At 46.8% G+C, this 21,698-nt stretch overlaps 1 protein-coding gene across 1 annotated transcript in view; it reads right to left on the reverse strand.

Annotated features, from left to right (window-relative positions):
• Positions 1-1,162: 1,162 nt before the first annotated feature.
• The window catches only part of SLC25A33 (solute carrier family 25 member 33), a 70,020-nt gene continuing 49,484 nt past the window's right edge, over positions 1,163-21,698 (reverse strand). The window contains exons 4-7 of the mRNA XM_082274103.1: positions 17,428-17,528; positions 7,399-7,465; positions 6,020-6,303; positions 1,163-1,438 (exon numbers count right to left, since the gene is read on the reverse strand). Coding sequence (XP_082130229.1) covers positions 1,236-1,438; positions 6,020-6,303; positions 7,399-7,465; positions 17,428-17,528 — 655 coding nt within the window. The 3' untranslated portion in view covers positions 1,163-1,235. The remainder of the gene's footprint in view (positions 1,439-6,019; positions 6,304-7,398; positions 7,466-17,427; positions 17,529-21,698) is intronic.

Raw genomic sequence — 21,698 nt, forward strand, 5'->3', positions numbered from 1 at the left:
GGGCGCAGCAGCGTTTTATTACTTATATATGATAACTATAGTATATATTTTATATGCGGCGAGAAAATGTCTCTACACTCAATGTGGCCCAGAGAAGCCAAAAGGTTGGACACCCATGCTTTACAGGTTACAGGGATGCTGGCCAGCAGAAGTGTACCTACCAAGGGGTATTACCTTTCACCTACCTATTTCGCAGCCAATCTGATCCAGGCCCAGCATTAGCTGTCAGCTGCGGCTTCAGCATGGAGGCTGGTGCAGGAAAGGCAGCTGACAACGGAAACCCCATAGTAGCTCTATGGATGACGTCACTTCCCAGCCGTTGTCAGTCCTCTCCTGCACAAAGCTTCCGCCGCTGGAGACCGGACCGGATCAGGTGCAGAATAGGCAAGTACAGCGATATTTGCTTTATAGGGTTAGATAGATTAGGTTAAGATTGTGGCAGAGAGCAGGCTTAGCGCTAGTTCGCTTTTGCCTGGACTTGCACTTTAAAGCCAAGTATAAATAAATGCATATATATTTGCAGGAAAAAAAATTGCATTTATAATTTTTTATTTTTGCATAGGTTTTTACACCCCTAAATAAAAAGGTATAACATGGTGCAAAAGGTGGAGTCAACCTTTAATCCAACATCGAAGCTGAAATCTGATCATCTATGGGTAACGCTTCCTTTTTTTCTCTTGTAACTCAATGTTCTCCAGTACCGCAGACAGGGAAACACTCCTTAGGTATTTGAATAAGACACTCACATTGCATTGATCAGATACTTTATCAATGTATGGAAAAATGATCCTATGGTGAAGCAAAGGTGTCTTATGTGCGCATGCGCCACCTAGTGGAAAAATGTTATACTACAACACCATCATATACAGTACAGACATCAGAACAACACGACTCATAAAAGAGGTCTTCACTCTGTTCTTTTATAGATATAAATTAGATGCAACTCGTGAAAAATACAATGCCGGCCAGGGCCGGGGAAATTAAATAGTGGGATTTCGTTACCTAGCAGCATCAGTGGGATCCACGACTCTGCAACTTTCTCTTTTTAAAATAACAAAATATACAAATTATTTACTAACGTTAACGATAACTAAAACCTTCCAGAATGGGAAAAACAGTCCAAAAATGTGATCTCCTTCGAGTAAGGGGAGCGACCAGGCAGGCAGCCATTACAGTACGCCAGTCTGTGTTTGGTCAGTGCGCAGTGCGAATGTCCAGGAGGGCGGCTCGCCCGCTTACTTGGGTTTGTCACGCATCACATAGACTAGGAGTTCATACGTAGAAAGGACGATGGCAGTGTTGGGGATTTGCCGGAAAAGCTGAGCTAAAAGTCCTCTGTAAAAAGCTGCGTAGCCTTCTTCCCGTGCCACCAAACGCGCCGTCTGGCAGAAGGTGTTGTACTTGCTGCCTTCTTCCCGAAGTCTGGTGCGGATCACCTCTGTAAGAAGGACAGGGGGTCAGATATTGCACAAACTTATCACTTTTATCTATAGGTTTGCTTATTTTTTTTTCCCTTTATTTACCAACTTAAAGTGTTGTGATCCCATGGCGAATCCGCCGCTGGGATCACTTTTAATCGGACACTGGATCACCCCCGGTTCATAAAAATACTGGGGTTACCGGTATTTAATGTCAAAGTAATGACGTGTGTGTATATACACATACATACATACATACATACACACACACACACACATATTATATATATATATATATATATATATATATATATATATATATATATATATATATATATATATATATATATATATATATATATATATTGTAACAGGAAGTCAGCTAAATCTGGGAATGTAGTCACAGGAAGGAGATACATTTCTACCTGATTTAGAAAGTCCATTAATTAATTTAGGGTGTTGGCTACAGAGCTAGCCAGCAGGAAGTTGAAAGGCCTTCACCTGTTCAGAATGAGGGAGTTAAGGCTCTATAATTTGTTCAGAGAAATTCCTATTGTTTGCTGCCTCCAGAAGCTGCATCCTGAAGCCATGTGGGCTGGGAGCAGGAGGACAGTCAGCGTGTGCCTCCCGACAGGATGTGTGGGCCTGGGAGAAGACCCCCCGGAGTGATGTGTGCCCGGGACGGTAACCAAGGGTGAATACGTCTCAAAGGTGAGAAGACGAACTGTTGATGTGAAAGAAATAAAGGACTGTGTTGCCCTGCGAAGCTATTATAAAAGGACTATTGAGTGTCCGCTGTAGGACAAGGAAGTCTGCCCGACGGTAGGTTGGAGACAGACACTTAGGCAGGTTCCAGTTGTGAGAAGGTAGCCGCCCACAGAGGCAAGGATTTATTTTCTGTTTTATTTTATTTTGGATGTTTTGCTGCATACAGCCTGGTGAAGAAAACACCATTTAATAAACCACACTGTTTGTTTGCAAGCACTTGTCGGCTACCTCTCTGGGAAAACGCACCCCCCAAGGGGTCATCCACACCCGCCACCGAGCTAATCCCTCACAATATATATATATATATATATATATATATATATATATATATATATATATATACATACACACACACACACACACACACACACACACACACACACACACACACACACACACACACAGTGGGCGGTCCGGAGAAGTGCCCCCACTTTGTCTCAGGCAGCCAGCAGTAGAGAGGACGACAGACCCCCTCCTACAGATCCTGCAATTTTCTCTGCAGCTGTGGAGAGGTTTGTCTTTGCCCCATCCCTCAGTCTCAGCAGTTGGCAGCAGAGAGGACGACAGAACTTCTCCTGCAGATCCTGTGCCTCTGTGCAGCCACAGCACCACCTCTTTTCTGCCTCCCCTGGTCTAAGCATTCATCCGACTCCTCCAGACCCTGCACTTCCTTCCCAGCTCCACCTCCAGCAGCACAAGGGAAGGGGAGTGCACTGCAGTGTAAGGAAGGGTGGGGGGGGACTCTTGACTTCTGATGGCGGGGGGGCTCTTGAGATTGGATGTTTGGAGGGGGGGGGGGATTAGGTGCCCTGAACATCTAATCTTACAGATACAATTGGCCCTTTGAGGGTAACCATAATGCTGATGTGACCCCCAATTAAGTTTGAGTTTGACACCCTGATTTAGAGTGTCACTTGAGTGACAGCTCTGAGCCTGCTGGGTTACTCTTCAGTGCTGGGACAAGGAAGGAAGTGATTGTAGGGGGGGGGGGGGGGGGGGGGGTGAGGCCTGCAGCCAGAGAACTCACCCCGGTACTGTTTTTTTTTCTTCTAGAGCCAGCGGTTGGCTTTCATGCGAGGCCATTTCCCTCCCCTCCCGACCCCTCCGCCCGGGTCTCCCGTCCTACTGGGAGACTCGAGCGACCAGCCAGCACATCCGCCAGCTTGGATTGGGTCTCTGATGTAGTAACCCGGGGGCCGATTTGAAAAAATACAAAAGTATTCAAAAACAAAGATTTTGGCATTTGAATACTTTGAAGTGCAGTGGAGCTTTAGACCCCCGATCCCTCTATAAAGAGTACCTGTCACTGCCTATTACTGTCACATGGGAAGTTTACATTAGCTGCGACAGCAATAAAAGTGATCAGAAATTTTATTTTATTTTTTTTCAAGGAACAGCGTAAAAAAAATAAAAATAAATACAATTTAATTTCTTTTAAAGCTCCCCTGTCCCCACATGCCAAAGAAAACGCATACGTAAGTCGCAGCCGCAAATGTACACAGTGTCAAACCACACATGTGAGGTATCACCGTGATTGTTAGAGAGAGAGCAACAATTCTAGTCCTGAACTTCCTCTGTAACTCTAAACTGCTAACTGTAAAATGTTTTAAAGGATCGCCTATGGAGATCTTTAAAGTACCTTAGTTTGTCACCATTCCACGAGTGCGTGCAATTTTAAAGCGTGACATGCTAGGTATCTACTCGGCATGACATCATCTTTCACAATATTCAACAAAATTGGGCTGACTTTATGGGTTAGTTTTTTTAGGTCCATAAAAGACATGGATGAGTAAGTTTGGGGTGAGGGAACTTGAATGGCCTGCACAGAGTCCTGACCTCAACCCAATAGAACACCTTTGGGATGAATTAGAGGGGAGACTGTGAGCCAGGACTTTTCTCCAACATCAGTGCCTGACCTCACAAATGCCCTTCTAGAAGAATAGTCAAACACTCCCATAGACACACTCCTAAACCTTGTGGACAGCCTTCCCAGAAGAGTTGAAGCTGTTATAGCTGCAAAGGGTGGGCCAACTCAATATTAAACCCTATGGGCTAAGACTGGGATCTCATTAAAGTTCATGTGCGTGTATCAAACTACAGAGGGCTGAATTTAAAGACACCCGAAAATCAAAGTGAAAAAATGACGCAGCAGGCTAATACATTTTGCTGAAATTTCATTGCAGCAACTCAAAACAGTCCTCAGCAGTTTGTATGGCCCCCATGTGCTTGTATGCATGCCTGACAACATCAGGGCATGCTCCTAATGAGATGACGGATGGTGTCCTGGGGTATTTCCTCCCAGATCTGGACCAGGCCATCCCTGAGCTCCCAAACAGACTGAGGTGCAACCTGGCATTGTCGGATGGACCGAAACCTAATATCCCACAGATGTTCTATTGGATTTAGATCAGGTGAGGGTGGAGGCCATTCAATGGTATCAATTCCTTCATTCTCCAGGAACTGGCTGCATACTCTCACCACATGAAGCCGGGCATTGTCGTGCACCAGGAGGAACCCAGGACCCACTGCACCAGCGTAGGGTCTGACAATGGGTCCAAGGATTTCATCCTAATTTCTAATGGCAGTCAGGGTGCCATTGTCTAGCCCAGGGGTCTTCAAACTATGGCCCTCCAGTTGTTCAGGAACTACAATTCCCATCATGCCTAGTCATGTCTGTAAATGTCTGAGTTTTACAATGCCTCATGGGACATGTAGTTCTGCAACAGCTGGAGGGCCGTAGTTTGAGGATCCCTGCAGCCTGTAGAGGTCTGTGCGTCCCTCTATGGATTTGTCTCCCCAGACCATCACTGACCCACCACCAAACCAGTCATGCTGAACGATGTTATAGGCAGCATAATGTTCTCTATAGCTTCTCCAGACCCTTTCATGTCTGTCACATGTGCTCAGGGCGAACCTGCTCTCATCTGTGAAAAGCACTCTATAGCTCTCTCCAGCTCTCTCTCTCACTCTCTACAGCTCGCGCTCCCTCCCTCTCTCTACAGCTCGCTATAGCTTGCTCTCTCTCTCTCTCTACAGCTCGCGCTCCCTCTCTCTCTACAGCTCGCGCTCCCTCCCTCTCTCTACAGCTCGCGCTCCCTCCCTCTCTCTACAGCTCGCTATAGCTTGCTCTCTCTCTCTCTCTCTCTCTCTATAGCTCCCTCTCTCTCTACCGCTCGCGCTCTCCCTCTACCGCTCGCGCTCTTCCTCTACCGCTCGCGCTCTTCCTCTACCGCTCGCGCTCTCCCTCTACCGCTCGCGCTCTCCCTCTACCGCTCGCGCTCTCCCTCTACCGCTCGCGCTCTCCCTCTACCGCTCGCGCTCTCCCTCTACCGCTCGCGCTCTCCCTCTCTCTCTCTACAGCTCGCGCTCTCCCTCTACCGCTCGCGCTCTCCCTCTCTCTCTCTACAGCTCGCGCTCTCCCTCTACCGCTCGCGCTCTCCCTCTCTCTCTCTACAGCTCGCGCTCTCCCTCTCTCTCTCTACAGCTCACGCTCTCCCTCTCTCTCTCTACAGCTCACGCTCTCCCTCTCTCTCCACAGCTCGCGCTCTCCCTCTCTCTCTATAGCTCGCTCTCTCTATAGCTCGCTCGCTATAGCTCACTCTCTCTATATAGCTCACTCTCTCTCTCTCTCTATAGCTCTCTCTCTCTACAGCTCGCTCGTTCTCGCTCTCTCTCTCTCTCTTGTTTCCCTTTAACATCTTCTCATGTGTAAAGAGATAGGTTTACCCCTCATTGCCTCCTAGACCCGGCAACAAATGCAGTTAATGATTTCCCAGGCAGCGGCAGTGTTTTTCCAGGTATTCTAGCATGGTGTGACCCCCCCGGAGACTCACCGTGTGGATAGGCGATGCAGGAGGCGCATCCTTTGGAAAAAGCTGCAGCAAACATTAATCCTAAGAAGTTGGAGGAGGTTTTCTCTCCGGCTTTGCCGTTGCTCGTGGTTAGGTGGTTTTCCTCCAGGTGCTTCTTAAGGCCTTCATATATTACAAAGCAGATCATGGTCTCTGAGATCCCAGCATAGGAGGCTGTAAGGCCCCTGTAAAATCCTCTCATCCCTTCCATCTGATACACATAGCGGGCACACTGCAGGGCGTTCATCTGCTTGGACCCTCTCACCCTAATAACACAAAATGGGACATATGAATATTGTATTGTATTAAACCTTTAGTGTTTAGGCCAGTGATGGCGAACCTTGGCACCCCAGATGTTTTGGAAGTACATTTCCCATGATGCTCAACTACACTGCAGAGTACATAAGCATCATGGGAAATGTAGTTCCAAAACATCTGGAGTGCCAAGGTTTGCCATCACTGGAACTTTAGTTCTCTCAGTGCAGCTTTCCCAAACTTCCTTTCTTTACAAGAGTTACCAGTAAACAGTCTGGAGTCGTCTGTTAGCTTAGGAGGAAGGTGGAGGAGGAGGGACAAGCAATCCTAGGCTATAGGGCTGTGTGTTTCTATTTATGTACACAATATAGGGAGACAACACTCTAAAATCGCTGCTCACAAGGGTGGCTCCATAGAATGCTGCAAGAGAAAAGGAGCCACCCTGAAAAAAGGAAACCTGGGGCAGTGATCATGACACCGCCTTAAACTGAAACATAAAATAGAATTAGCATGCCACAGCGCTTGCAATGCTAAATAAATAGGGATCAATATATCTAATAAATCTACCATTAAACTACATTTCAAAAAAAGTGCTAGTGCAAAGGAAATTAGTATAATTCAAAAAAGTTCTTAACATTTATATATGCTACAGGAGGAAAAAGGAGGACAGTGATTTCTCTACATGCTGCCTCCGCCGCCCCTCCTATGCAGGTGTACAGGGGAGCCGCACAGGCCTCCTAGAGCATGGGGCCCAGTTGCAATGGCAACCCCTGCAACCCCTATAGCCACAAGTGCTTTTTTTACCACTACTATTCCTTTATATTGGCTTTTGAAATGCAGCAATTTAGAAATTGTATGGAAAGGTTTAGCATTGGGAAACTTTTTAATAGCTAAAAAGTGCATTTTATATACAAACATATGGATCAGACCAAAATTACGGAACCAATGAGGAGGAAAGAGGGACTTAGTTCTAAATCAGGCACAGTCCCTTAAAATCCGGGACAGTTGGAAGCCATGGAATAGGAACAGCGGGAACGATTTAGGAGGTTGATTTCTGCAGCAGGTGACCGCTATAAGATGACCATATAAAGGAGATCTAATCTCACCTTCTCTCAAGCTGCATTCGAGTTTTCACCATCCAGATTGGATTCATCATTGTATTTGTCACAAACGCTGGGAAGAGAGAGAAGAGAAGATTTATTATTCTGATTTATTATAGACTGTGCTCTATTTAGCATCCACTATTTTACCTTTGTACTTTAAAAAAAAAAATAGGGCTGCATTCACATTGGTACAACTCCAAAGTTACACAACTTCAGAGTACAACTTTGATGCAACTTTAGATAGGTAGGACTTGGATGTGACTTATTGACTGCATTGTGATTTATGGGGGTAACTATTAGGGATTGACTGATTATCAGCAACACCGATATATCGAGGGCCGATATGCACTTTCCCCGATATATTGGAATCGGTCCCTGAGGTTACCAATATTTAAGGAAAGTGCTTGTACCGGGGTGATGCCTGCAGCTAGAGACATCACCGCGGTACCGGCGTCCATAGCCAACGGTCGGCTGTCTTGTAATGACAACCGATGCGGCTGAGAAGCCGCTCGGCTGTCATTCCAAGGAGCGAAAAGGGACGTTTCCCCCCCCCCCCTCCCGCCGCCTTCCGTGGTTCGCCCGGGTCTCCTGTCCCACCGGGAGACCCAGGCATCCTACCTTCACCGTCGCCGCCTGACCAGGTCTCCATCTGCACCGACGCAGTCTGACCGGTGTTCCGTGAAAAAAACCTACCCGTGAGAAATGCCTACCCTCGTCACTTCCCGGTGCACGGCAGTGTCACGGCAGTGTGTGTAACGCGAGCGGTTACATTAAAACAGCTCGGCTGAAATATGAGTCATCTCCGCTCCGGTCCCTGTCACTTCCCTGATCTGGGCAAGTAAATATAAAAGCGGTGGTGGGTGTATGAAAAGATAAATGATGGAGCCGAGAGCCGCTTTTATATTTACTAGCCAAGATGAGGGAAGTGACAGGGACAGGAGCGGAGATGACTCATGTTGCAGCACAGCTGTTTTAATGTAACCGCCGCGTTACACACACTGCCGTGATCATTTCATACCCTCACAGCATGCGCACTAGTCAGCTCCTCTGCTGTTCCATTAGGTATCCGGGGCTGTGAGCATGCGCACTGCTGCGCTGCTCAGCTGTTACTGACAGGAAGTGACGAGGGTAGGCATTTCTCACGGGGTAGGTAATTCTCACGGAACACCGGGACTCCATTTCTTTGAATTCGGCGCCGCCAAGTACCCGGAAGTGATGTCATGACATGACATCGCTTCCGGGTACTGGCGGCGCCGCCGAATTTAAAAAAACGTACGGCATTCAAAACAGCCAAACTTTTGTGCAGAGGAGGAGTTTGGGGTCTTTTAGACCCCCAGATCCCTCCACCACAGTACCTGTAGACAAAAAAAAAAAAATTGAATGTCCGAAAATATTGGCCAATATCGGCCGATACCGATATACGATGACCAAAATATCAGTATCGGTATCAGCGGTAAAAAAACGAGATCGGTCGATCAATACTTACAATAGGGCTGCATTCACATTGGTACAACTCCAAAGTTGCACAACTTCAGATAGGTAGGACTTGGATGTGACTTATTGACTGCATTGTGATTTATAGGGGGGAATTACACCATTTTACAAACACATTTGGATGAAATGAAAGTATAGAAAGTTTGGGAACCTGCAAATGATTGTTATTAAAGCTGAACTCCGGGCAGATATAAAAGATACAAATGAATGCAGCTCAGTAATCTTGAATACATCTATAAATGTATTTTTAAAATGCAAGCAGCATGAATACCAGATTTTGACTTGGTATTGGCCTCCTGCAGTCCCTGTACAGCAGAGCTCAGATAAGGGGAGGGAGAATCAGCACAAGTCATCACTCATTTGTGCTGCAGCCTGCAGTGCAAGTAGAATGCTGATAGCAGGAGAGATCAGAGAAAAAAAAAAGGATGAGCTCATCCATCCGCTGATTCTCCTTGCACTGTCCAGTCACAGGGTGGAGAAGGGCTGTATACCTGTAAGTGAAACTGCAATGCACCAGAGAAAAGCTAGGCCTCCTCTCCTGCCAAACAGGGTTGTGCTGTGATGTGTGTGAACACCGCTCTAGGTCAGCCTCCCATCTCCCCCTCTACTAACACAGTGGTCCTTAACTACAGTCCTCGGGCCCACTAACAGGCCAGGTTTGCAAGATAACTAAATTACATCACAGGTGATCTCATTTGCTGCTCAGTGATTGCATTATTCTAGCCTGCATCTCCCCAAGGTAATACTTAAAATCTGGCCTGTTAGTGTGCCCCGAGGACCGGAGTTGAGGACCACTGCACTAACACACAGACCAGGTGCTGGCCCCGTCCATTGCAGGTTCCAATGTGCAAAAAAAAAAAAAAATTCTGGTTGGCCGCACTTCCAGTAAAACCTCCTTTATTTCATTAAGTCCATAACATAATTGCAAAAAACACAAATAGAGGGGAACAGCATCACCAGCTAACGCGTTTCACGCTTCTTTGGCGCTTCGTCATAGCTCATGTGAGCTATGAGAGTGAGTGAGCTATGACTAAGCGAAGAGGAAGCGTGAAACGCGTTAGCTGGTGTTTCTGTTCCCCTCGATTTCTGTTTTTGGACATGTTTTTATGGACTTGCTGAAATAAACAGGATTTTACTGGATGTCCGACCAACCTGAATTCTTTTTTTGCTCATCAGGGTCATGCTGTGGCAGAGCTGTGTTAATCTAAGGACTGGAGGAATAAAAATACAAATCCTTTGGCATGTAAAACCGCTCACATATATGCATTTCATCATTGCATTTAGCAGTTTCCCTAGAGATCAGCTGTATACTTTAGCGGAACCACCGATGAAATGAGCAGTTATAACCACAGTTTGCCACTAGATGGCAGCATTTAGCTACTCTACATTGCGCTCCCCCTATTACACAACCTTGTTGTTGGCTCCTCTATGTACAATCTATTTACAGTAGGGCAGTCTGCCAGACAATTCAGCTGGCCTGAGCAATTTATTGGATGAATTATTGTACTGCAGAGCGGCAGGAGGCTATTCCCATCCCTGCACACCTTGCAATGCTGTCCGTATACAGGGAACACTTTCAAGCCACCCCTGGTCCCCCCCCCCCTACACACCTCCAAGCACTGTCCCTCGATTCCACCCCCTACCTACCTCCCAGTACCGCTCCTTTTTTAGAATACAGAACCAAATATAACTTTTCGGAGCTAGGCAGTTTGTATGAAATTTGCAAACAAAAGGCAGTAAAATAGACCCTCAGCAGCAACAATAGACCCCCCTCAGCAAAAATAGCTCCCTCCCTGCAATAATATACCCCCCTCAGCAACAATAACCTCCCCTTGCTACAACAGATCAACCCTAGCAACAATAGACCCCCCTAGCAAAAATAGATCCCTCCCAGCAACAATAGACCCCCCTCATCAAAAAAAAGTTCCTTCCCAGCAACAATAGCCTCCCCCTGCTACAACAGATCAACCCCAGTAGCCATAGACCCCCCTCAGCAACAATAGCCTCCCCTTGCTACAATAGATCAACATCAGTAACAATAGACCCCCCTCAGCAACAATAGCCTCCCCTTGCTACAATAGATCAACCCCAGCAACAATAGCCCCCCCCCTAGCAAAAATAGATCCCTCCCAGCAACAATAGCCTCCCCTTGCTACAATAGATCAACCCTAGCAACAATAGACCCCCCCTAGCAAAAATAGATCCCTCCCAGCAACAATAGACCCCCCTCAGCAAAAAAAAGTTCCTTCCCAGCAACAATAGCCTCCCCCTGCTACAACAGATCAACCCCAGTAACCATAGACCCCCCCTCAGCAACAATAGCCTCCCCCTGCTACAACAGATCAACCCCAGTAACCATAGACCCATAGACCCCCCCTCAGCAACAATAGCCTCCCCTTGCTACAATAGATCAACATCAGTAACAATAGACTCCCCTCAGCAACAATAGCCTCCCCTTGCTACAATAGATCAACCCCAGCAACAATAGCCCCCCCCCCCCTAGCATAAATAGATCCCTCCCAGCAACAATAGCCTCCCCTTGCTACAAAAGATCAACCCCAGTAACAATGGACCCCCCCCCCCCCCAAGCAAAAAAAAGTTCCTTCCCAGCAACAATATACCCCCCTCAGCAACAATAGCCTCCCCTTCCTACAACAGATCAACCCCAGCAACAATAGACCCCCCAAGCAAAAAAAGCTCCCTCCCAGCAACAATAGCCTCCCCTTGCTACAACAGATCAACCCCAGCAACAATAGACCCCCCTAGCAAAAATAGGACACCCCCCAGCAACAATCACACCACCCAGCTACAATAGAACTCCAGGTAGCCAGCAACAATAGACCCCTTCCTCAACAATAGGTCTCTCCCATTAACAATTGACCCTCTGCAAAAAACAAAACAAAAAAAAAAAAAAAACCACCAGAAGCAATAGATCCCCCCAGTAACAGTAGATCCTCCCACAACCAGCATGAATAGACCCTTCAGCATGCACCAGCACTTCTTGTCATTAGATACAGTCAGTGCTCGAGGTGCGGGGACAGTTCTCGCTGAAAAAAAAAGCCCTGGAACTATTTATTCCACACTACATACAGCTGTTTCAGGCTTTTTGCCATCATCAGTGCAATGTATGGAAACTACGGCTTCTATAGAGAAGGGTTTGGGATCCAATGAGACTGTACGGCCTCTTTCACATGGGCCTAGCTGCTGATTTTCAACTTCCGGTGGATTGGACTGTCAGCAGCAGACGACTGATGGTTAGCAGGTGACCTGGAGGAGGTATGAGGCCTTCCATGCCTCTTTACCACAATATTTAATCCCTAGTCACCTCTATGGGTACAGCAACAGGGTTTTTTTTTTTTTTTTTTTTTTGCTGCCCTGTGAAACCCAGCTTAGCGGCCTTAGAAATGTGTATGGGGCTGACAGGTGGCTGTGGCAGGTTAAAGTTGTGCCCACACCACCTGGTGTTGCAGACTGACAATGCCCATGTGAGAGGGGCCTATAAAACTATACAGGGTATGATGGGAAGAGACCTCCAGATAAAATCAGTGCATAGCACAGCAAAGCCTTATTAATCTGTCCATACTGTACATGCCGCTTTGAATTTTGGTCAATTCCTGCTGAATTTTGCTTAGCGGGTGGCCCTATTGGCCCCCCACTGCCCGACAGCCCGGCGGAAAATTGTTGGCTTAACAGCGGCTGCATCGAATCAAATGCCGGTACTATTTGGGTAATCTGACAGCTGCAGCCGACGGCTGTCACAATACAACCGGCCCGGGTTAAATCTGAGCCCCAAGGGCCACTGAGGGACAGCAATGGCAAACACACAGCTTATGCATTTCCATCAATAGAACCGGATATCCTCAGTCTATGCTCCCCTCATCTCTGTGACCCCCCATAATATCATTCTATGCTCCCCTCATCTCTGTTACCCCGATAATGTCAGTCTATGCCCCCCTCATCTCTGTGACCCCGATAATATCATTCTATGCTCCCCTCATCTCTGTGACCCCAATAATATCAGTCTATGCTCCCCTCATCTCTGTGACCCCGATAATATCATTCTATGCTCCCCTCATCTCTGTTACCCCGATAATATTCTATGCTCCCCTCATCTCTGTTACCCCGATAATATTCTATGCTCCCCTCATCTCTGTGACCCCAATAATATCAGTCTATGCTCCCCTCATCTCTGTGACCCCGATAATATTCTATGCTCCCCTCATCTCTGTTACCCCGATAATATTCTATGCTCCCCTCATCTCCGTTACCCCGATAATATCAGTCTATGCTCCCCTCATCTCTGTGACCCCAATAATATTCTCTGCTCCCCTCATCTCTGTTACCCCGATAATATCATTCTATGCTCCCCTCATCTCTGTGACCCCGATAATATCAGTCTATGCTCCCCTCATCTCTGTGACCCCCTGATAATATCAGTCTATGCTCCCCTCATCTCTGTGACCCCCTGATAATATCAGTCTATGCCCCCCTCATCTCTGTGACCCCAATAATATCAGTCTATGGCCCCCTCATCTCTGTGACCCCAATAATATCAGTCTATGCCCCCCTCATCTCTGTGACCCCAATAATATCAGTCTATGCCCCCCTCATCTCTGTTACCCCAATAATATCAGTCTATGCTCCCCTTATCTCTGTGACCCTGAATTATATCAGTCTATGCCCCCCTCATCTCTGTGACCCCTGATAATATCAGTCTATGCTCCACTTATATCTGTGACCCCAATAATATCAGTCTATGCTCCCCTCATCTGTGACCCCGATAATATCAGTCTATGCTTTCCATATCTCTGTGACCCTGATATTAGTCTATGCTCCCCTCATCTCTGTGACCCCGATAATATCAGTCTATGCTCCACTTATATCTGTGACCCCAATAATATCAGTCTATGCTCCCCTCATCTGTGACCCCGATAATATCAGTCTATGCTTTCCATATCTCTGTGACCCTGATATTAGTCTATGCTCCCCTCATCTCTGTGACCCCGATAATATCAGTCTATGCTCCCCTCATCTCTGTGACCCCGATAATATCAGTCTATGCTTCCCTCATCTCTGTGACCCCGATAATAGTCTATGCTTCCCTTATCTCCGTGACCCCGATAATATCAGTCTATGTTCCCTGTGTCTCTATGACCCCAATAATATATAATTCTTTGTCCCTTTATCTCTGTGACCCAGATAATATCAGTCTGCGTTTCCCTCATCTCTGTGACCCCCCCATAATATCAGTCTATGCTCCCCTTATAATATTAGTCTGTGCTCCCCTTATCTCTGTGACCCCGATATCAGTCTATGCTCCCCTCATCTCTGTGACCCCAATAATATCAGTCTATGCCCCCCTCATCTCTGTGACCCCAATAATATCAGTCTATGCCCCCCTCATCTCTGTGACCCCAATATTCTATGCTCCCCTCATCTCTGTGACCCCGATATCAGTCTATGCTCCCCTCATCTCTGTGACCCCCAATAATATCAGTCTATGCTCCCCTCATCTCTGTGACCCCAATAATATCATTCTATGCTCCCCTCATCTCTGTGACCCTCAATAATATCAGTCTATGCTTCCCTTATCTCTGTGATCCCAATAATATCAGTCTATGCCCCCCTCATCTCTGTGACCCCCAATAATATCAGTCTATGCTCCCCTCATCTCTGTGACCCCAATAATATCATTCTATGCTCCCCTCATCTCTGTGACCCTCAATAATATCAGTCTATGCTTCCCTTATCTCTGTGATCCCAATAATATCAGTCTATGCCCCCCTCATCTCTGTGACCCCAATAATATCAGTCTATGCTCCCCTCATCTCTGTGACCCCAATAATATCATTCTATGCTCCCCTCATCTCTGTGACCCTCAATAATATCAGTCTATGCCCCCCTCATCTCTGTGACCCCAATAATATCAGTCTATGCCCCCCTCATCTCTGTGACCCCAATAATATCAGTCTATGCTCCCCTCATCTCTGTGACCCTGATTATATCAGTCTATGCTCCCCTTATCTGTGACCCCCCATAATATCAGTCTATGCTCCCCCATATCTGTGACCCCAATAATATCAGTCTATGCTCCCCTTATCTGTGACCCCCCATAATATCAGTCTATGCTCCCCCATATCTGTGACCCCAATAATATCAGTCTATGCTTCCCTTATCTCTGTGACCCCCGATAATATCAGTCTATGCTCCTCTTATCTCTGTGACCCCAATAATATCAGTCAATGCTCCCCTCATCTCTATGACCACGATAACATCAGTCTATACTCCTTGTCTCTGTGACCCCGATAATATCAGTCTATGCTTCCCTTAGCTCTGTGACCCTGATAAAATCAGTCTATGCTTCCCTTGTCTCTGTGACCCCGAAAATATCAGTCTATACTCCTTGTCTCTGTGACCCCGATAAGATCAGTCTATGCTTCCCTTAGCTCTGTGACCCCGATAAAATCAGTCTATGCTTCCCTTGTCTCTGTGACCCCGATAATATCAGTCTATGCTCCCCTTATCTCTGTGACCCCGATAATATCAGTCTATGCTTCCCTTAGCTCTGTGACCCCGATATCAGTCCATGCTTCCCTTATCTCTGTGACCCCAATAATATCAGTCTATGCCCCCCTCATCTCTGTGACCCCAATAATATCAGTCTATGCCCCCCTTATCTCTGTGACCCCGATAATATCAGTCTATGCTCCCCTCATCTGTGACCCCGATAATATCAGTCTATGCTCCCCTCATCTGTGACCCCGATAATATCAGTCTATGCCCCCCTCATCTCTGTGACCCCGATAATATCAGTCCATGCTCCCCTCATCTCTGTGACCCCGATAATAGTCTATGCTCCCCTTACCTTTTTGTGACCCCAATAATATCAGTTTATACTCACTGTTTCTGTACCATAATAAACCCATCCAGCCAGCTCCAGAATTTTTAATATTCATTCTACTTTGTCTTGTAAAGTAGCCGGCTGGCTCCAGCCATGGCATTCTCTCTCTCTATTCTACATGCAGGCCAATTCTCAGCACCTAGCAGACGTTGTCAGGCTGAGGACAATGAGCAGCTTGTTCTCTGCCCCTGACAACCGGCCATTAGAAAGGGGGAAACCTGCAGCTGCACACAGAACATTTTAGGGGTCTTTAGTAGAAAATTCTTAATCATTTTACACATCAGGGACTCATTTATGTGTGCGGTCATTATTGATACTGCTCAGAAAAGCGCTTTGCAGTGGATCACTTTTCAGAGTCTGTTTGACAGGCAGTGACAAGGCTATACTATAGACGGCCAGGGAAGGGTGGGGGCAGTGCATTGTGGGAACCATATAGGGGGTCAGCACAGTGTGGGTAGCCAAGAGGGGTGGAGGGGGCATTGCACTATGGGGTTACCAAGGGATATCGGTTGCTGCTGATGGTCTGTTGTTGCTGCTGAGGGTCTACTGTCGTTGGGGGGGGGGGGGGGTAGGTCTGTTGTGTGGGGGATCTATTGTTGCTGGCTGCTGGGAGATCTGTTGTTGCTGAGGGCCTATTGCCTCCAGGGTGGTATTTTGTTGTGAGGGGGGGGGGGTCTGTTGTTGCTGGGAGGGTGGAGAGGCTGCTGTTGCTGGGGGGTGGGGGGAGTCTGTTGTTGCTTAGGGGGGGCGGGAGAGTCTGTTCTCGCCGGGGGGGGGGGGGGGGGGGAGAGTCTGCTTTCGCTGGGGGTGGGGGGGAAGAGTCTGTTGTCGCTGGGGGAGGGGGGTCTGTTGTCGCTGGGGGGGGGGGGAGAATCTGTTGCCTGTTGCTGCTGGGGGGGAGGCTCTGTTGCAGGGGGATCTATTGTTGCTAAGAGTCTATTGCTTCTGGGGTGGTATTTTTTTGTGAGGGAGATCTGTTTCTGGGGGGGGGGGGGGTCTTCTGATGTTGCTTGGGGGGGGAATTCTATTGTTGCTGGGGAGGGGGGGGGTCTATTGTTGCTGGGGGAGGGTCTAGCAAATTCCATATAAATTACATAGTGGCACAAAATGATATTCTTGGCTCTATTCTGTAAGAGGGGCGGTACTGGGGGGTGGAGCCAAGGGACAGTGCTCAGGGGTGGGTTGGGGGCGGAGATGAAGGGTGACTCAGAAAGGGGGTGTTCCTGTTCCTATTCTCGGAGAAAAGCCCTGGGGAGAAGTAAATATCATCTAACATAAGAGTGATGTGTATCCTTCCTAGAATCTGGGTTTGCTTTGTGTGCAGTAATCCATTGTGAAATGTTACTCCTATAATACAGACCGCTCACTGCTGCTCTCTCCTTGTGCAGGGTGACTGCTCTGGTCTCCGCCTGTCATTTTCTGCAGTGGGTGGGACTTTTTGGGCCCCTCCCACAGCTCCGCTCCTTGCACAGGCAAGGTCGTCACTGCTACTTTTGCAAGGTCATTTCTGGGTTTGCAAAGGCATTTGGTGCACACAAAATTGTGGCTATTGAGGGATTTCCTGAAAGTTTTGGTGGCCGGAGTTCAGCTTTAATTGGAGATAATTTTCATGTAGTAGAAATGTGAGTTGGTCTTACCTGCACATCCGGCAGAACACATGTGTACGAGGTTACTGTTGGGAACAAATATTGCATTGAACTGCTCCTTGGCTTTCGAGTACGATGCAAAGTAGACGGCCCTGAGGAGGAGAGACAAGCAGACATTAATGTAAACCAGAGGCTGTCTTTAATGCAGGGCAAAAGGGGAAGCTGCCCTGGGCCCCGTCATTATTGTGAGGCCCAAAGCAGCTGCCCCCTGAGCATGCAGGGGGGAGGAGGAAAGAGGAAGGAAGGAAGGAAGGAAAGAGGAGGGAGGAGAAGGAAGGAAGGAAGGAAAGAGGAGGGAGGAGAAGGAAGGAAGGAAGGAAAGAGGAGGGAGGAGAAGGAAGGAAGGAAGGAAAGAGGAGGGAGGAGAAGGAAGGAAGGAAGGAAAGAGGAGGGAGGAGAAGGAAGGAAGGAAGAGAGGAGGGAGGAGAAGGAAGGAAGGAAGGAAGGAGAAGGAAGGAAGGAAGGAAGGAAGGAAGGAAGGAAGGAAGGAAGGAAGGAAGGAAGGAAGGAAGGAAGGAAGGAAGGAAGGAAGGAAGGAAGGAAGGAAGGAAGGAAGGAAGGAAGGAAGGAAGGAAGGAAGGAAGGAGGGAGGAGAAGGAAGGAAGGAAGGAAGGAAGGAAGGAAAGAGGAGGGAGGAGAAGGAAGGAAGGAAGGAAGGAAAGAGGAGGGAGGAGAAGGAAGGAAGGAAGGAAGGAAAGAGGAGGGAGGAGAAGGAAGGAAAGAGGAGGGAGGAGAAGGAAGGAAGGAAGGAAGGAAAGAGGAGGGAGGAGAAGGACGGAAGGAAGGAAGGAAAGAGGAGGGAGGAAGGACGGAAGGAAGGAAGGAAGGAAAGAGGAAGGACGGAAGGAAGGAAGGAAAGAGGAGGGAGGAGAAGGAAGGAAGGAAGGAAGGAAAGAGGAGGGAGGAGAAGGAAGGAAGGAAGGAAGGAAGGAAGGAAGGAGGGAGGAGAAGGAAGGAAGGAAGGAAGGAAGGAAGGAAGGAGGGAGGAGAAGGAAGGAAGGAAGGAGGGAGGGGAAGGAAGGAAGGAAGGAAGGAAGGAAGGGAAGAAGGAAGGAAGGAAGGAAGGAAGGAAGGAAGGAAGGAAGGAAAGGAGGAGAAGGAAGGAAGGAAGGAAGGAAGGAGGGAGGAGAAGGAAGGAAGGAAGGAGGGAGGGGAAGGAAGGAAGGAAGGAAGGAAGGGAAGAAGGAAGGAAGGAAGGAAGGAAGGAAGGAAAGGAGGAGAAGGAAGGAAGGAAGGAAGGAAAGAGGAGGGAGGAGAAGGAAGGAAGGAAGGAAGGAAAGGAGGAGAAGGAAGGAAGGAAGGAAGGAAAGAGGAGGGAGGAGAAGGAAGGAAGGAAGGAAAGAGGAGGGAGGAGAAGGAAGGAAGGAAGGAAGGAAGGAAGGAAAGAAAGAGGAGGGAGGAGAAGGAAGGAAGGAAGGAAAGAGGAGGGAGGAGAAGGAAGGAAGGAAGGAAGGAAGGAAGGAAAGAGGAGGGAGGAGAAGGAAGGAAAGAAGGAAAGAGGAGGGAGGAGAAGGAAGGAAGGAAGGAAGGAAGGAAAGAGGAGGGAGGAGAAGGAAGGAAAGAAGGAAAGAGGAGGGAGGAGAAGGAAGGAAGGAAGGAAGGAAGGAAGGAAGGAAGGAAGGAAGGAAGGAAGGAAGGAAGGAAGGAAGGAAGGAAGGAAGGAAGGAAGGAAGGAAGGAAGGAAGGAAGGAAGGAAGGAGGAGAAGAAGGAAGAAGAAGGGAGGAGAAGAAGGAAAGAGGAGAAGGGTGGAAGAGGGACAAGGAGGAGGATGAGGGGAGGTGGGAGGAGGAGGAGTAGGAGGGAGGAGAGATTAAAATAGAAAGAATATAACCATCTTCTGAAAATAGAATTTCAAATACAAAATTAAAATTAAAATAAAATTGAATTCAAATAGAATAGAAAAAAATAGAAACAATATAAACATCTTCCGGAATTTGAATTTCGATTGGAATAAATTTAAATAGAATAGAAAAAAAAAAAAACAATAGAATAGAAAGACTATAACAAACTATCTTCCGAAATTCAGATTTTTTTTCTATTCAAAATTCGAATATTAAAGAATAAAAAAAGACTAGAATAGAAAAAAAAAAAAAAACAATAGAATGAATATAATATAACCATCTTGCGAAATTCAAATCTTGAATAAAACAAATCTGAATTAGAATAGAAAAGAATAGAATATAAGAAAAAAGAATAGAAAATAAAATAGAAAAAAAAAATAGAATAGAATGGAATCTAAAGAATTTACCATCTTCCAAAATTCAAATTTCGAATAGAATAAACTTCTTGGAATTCTAATTGATTTGAACTCAAATAAACGAAACTAATTCCGAAAACAAGTTAAATGAATTTAAACAAAACTTATGTAAATTAATTGAAACCAAACAGTTTTTTTGGTTCTGCAAATGTCTTAACAACTTCCTGTTTTCTGTAAAAACTTCAAAAAGCGATTAAAAGGGTTTAAAAGCTGCAAAATTCAGAGACGGCTGCTGGATGTTTCCAATGAGTCATTCTCTGAATTGCATGCAGTCATCCTATTCTGGAAGAACATTGTAATCACTTTCACTGTCACAGCCATTCATTTATTTTCCCATAACCCCCCAGGGGAGTGGGAAGTAATCTTTATGGTAATAAAGTCCACAGTGTGTTTGCTGTTATAGAGGAAACCACACACAGATCTGTAGAGGACACCAGGTGATGGACACACTTATCAGCCACTGATAAAAGAAACGGTTACAAGGACAGAGTTGTATGCTAACACAATTCAAGGGAAGTCAAACTAATCCACTATACCAGTGGTGGCGAACCTTGGCACTCCAGATGTTTTGGAATTACATTTTCCATGTCCATCGTATTTATCTCCGGTCACTGACCCAAAAACATTCCATTTTATTTTTTAAAGTTTTTATACTTTAACCACTTGCCGCCCACCCGCCCGCCGCAGATATACTGCGGCAGACTGGACCGGCTGCATGAATCGCCGTACCTGTACGGGGATCCGAAGGAGCGATCTTGGGGGCGGGAGTGCGCCCCCCCCAATCACCCAGCGGGGAAGCTGACTCACAGGGCCGGCAGCCGCTATTGCCGCTGGGCACCCGCGATCGCTCCCCATGAAGAGAGGACAACGGTCGGCTGTTGTAAACACAGCAGACCGTTGTTCTCTCATGAATCAATACAGAGCTCCTGTGTTCCTCCTATATAGGATCACAGGGCTCTGTGTTGATTCCACAAGCCCATCCCCCACACAGTTGGAAAACACCCTCTAGACCAGGGATCCTCAAACTACGGCCCTCCAGCTGTTTCGGAACTACAAATCCCAAGAGGCATTGTAAAACCCTGACATTCACAGACATGACTAGGCATGGTGGGAATTGTAGTTCCTGAACAGCTGGAGGGCCATAGTTTGAAGACCCTTGCTCTAGACTCACACTTAACCTTTTGATCACCCCCGAGTTAACCCCTTCCCTGCCAGTGTCATTAGTCCAGTAACAGTGCATATTTTTAGCACCGATTACTGTAGTAATGTCACTGGTCCCCCCATAAATGTCAAAAATGTCAGTCAAGGGTCCGATCTGTCCGCCGCAATGTCGCAGTGCCGCTAAAATCACTGATCGCTACCATTACTAATAAAAATGACATACATCTTTCCCGTAGTTAGTAGGCACGATAACCTTTGCGCAAACCAATCAAAATACGCTTATTGGGATTTTATTTTTTACCAAAAATACGTAGCAGAAAACAAATTTGGCCTAAAATGATGAAAAAACATTAGATTTTTACTTTTTTTTTTTTTTTTTTTATTTTTTTTTTTATTGGGAATGTTATATAGCAGAAAGTGAAAATATTGTTTTTTTTTTCAGAACTGTCGCTCTTTTGTTTATAAACACAAAAAAAAAAAAAAAAAAAAAAAAAAAAAAAAAATCGCACAGGTGATCAAATTAATGCAATGTTGAATCACATAAAATAGCCTGGTCATTAAAACGGAGTTCTGCCCCCCCCCCCCTTCCAAAAATTAAAAGTCAGCAGCTACACATACTGTACACATACTGTAGCTGCTGACTTAATATTAGGACACTTACCTGTTTCCATCGGCTGTTGTGTGCTGCCGCCGCCATTGCTGGTCAGGGAACCCGGAAGTGAAGCCTTGCGGCGGGTCCCTACTGCGCATGCGCGAAGCGTGCTGCGCATTCAGATTGGAGCAGCGGAGGGTAGGAGGAGGGCACCTCACTTTGCCGCGGCGCAGTTCCCGGAAGTGCGGAAG

Source organism: Pelophylax lessonae (genome assembly GCF_965119305.1).
Source record: "Pelophylax lessonae genome assembly, chromosome: 12".
In the NCBI taxonomy this organism is placed as follows: Eukaryota; Metazoa; Chordata; class Amphibia; order Anura; family Ranidae; genus Pelophylax; species Pelophylax lessonae.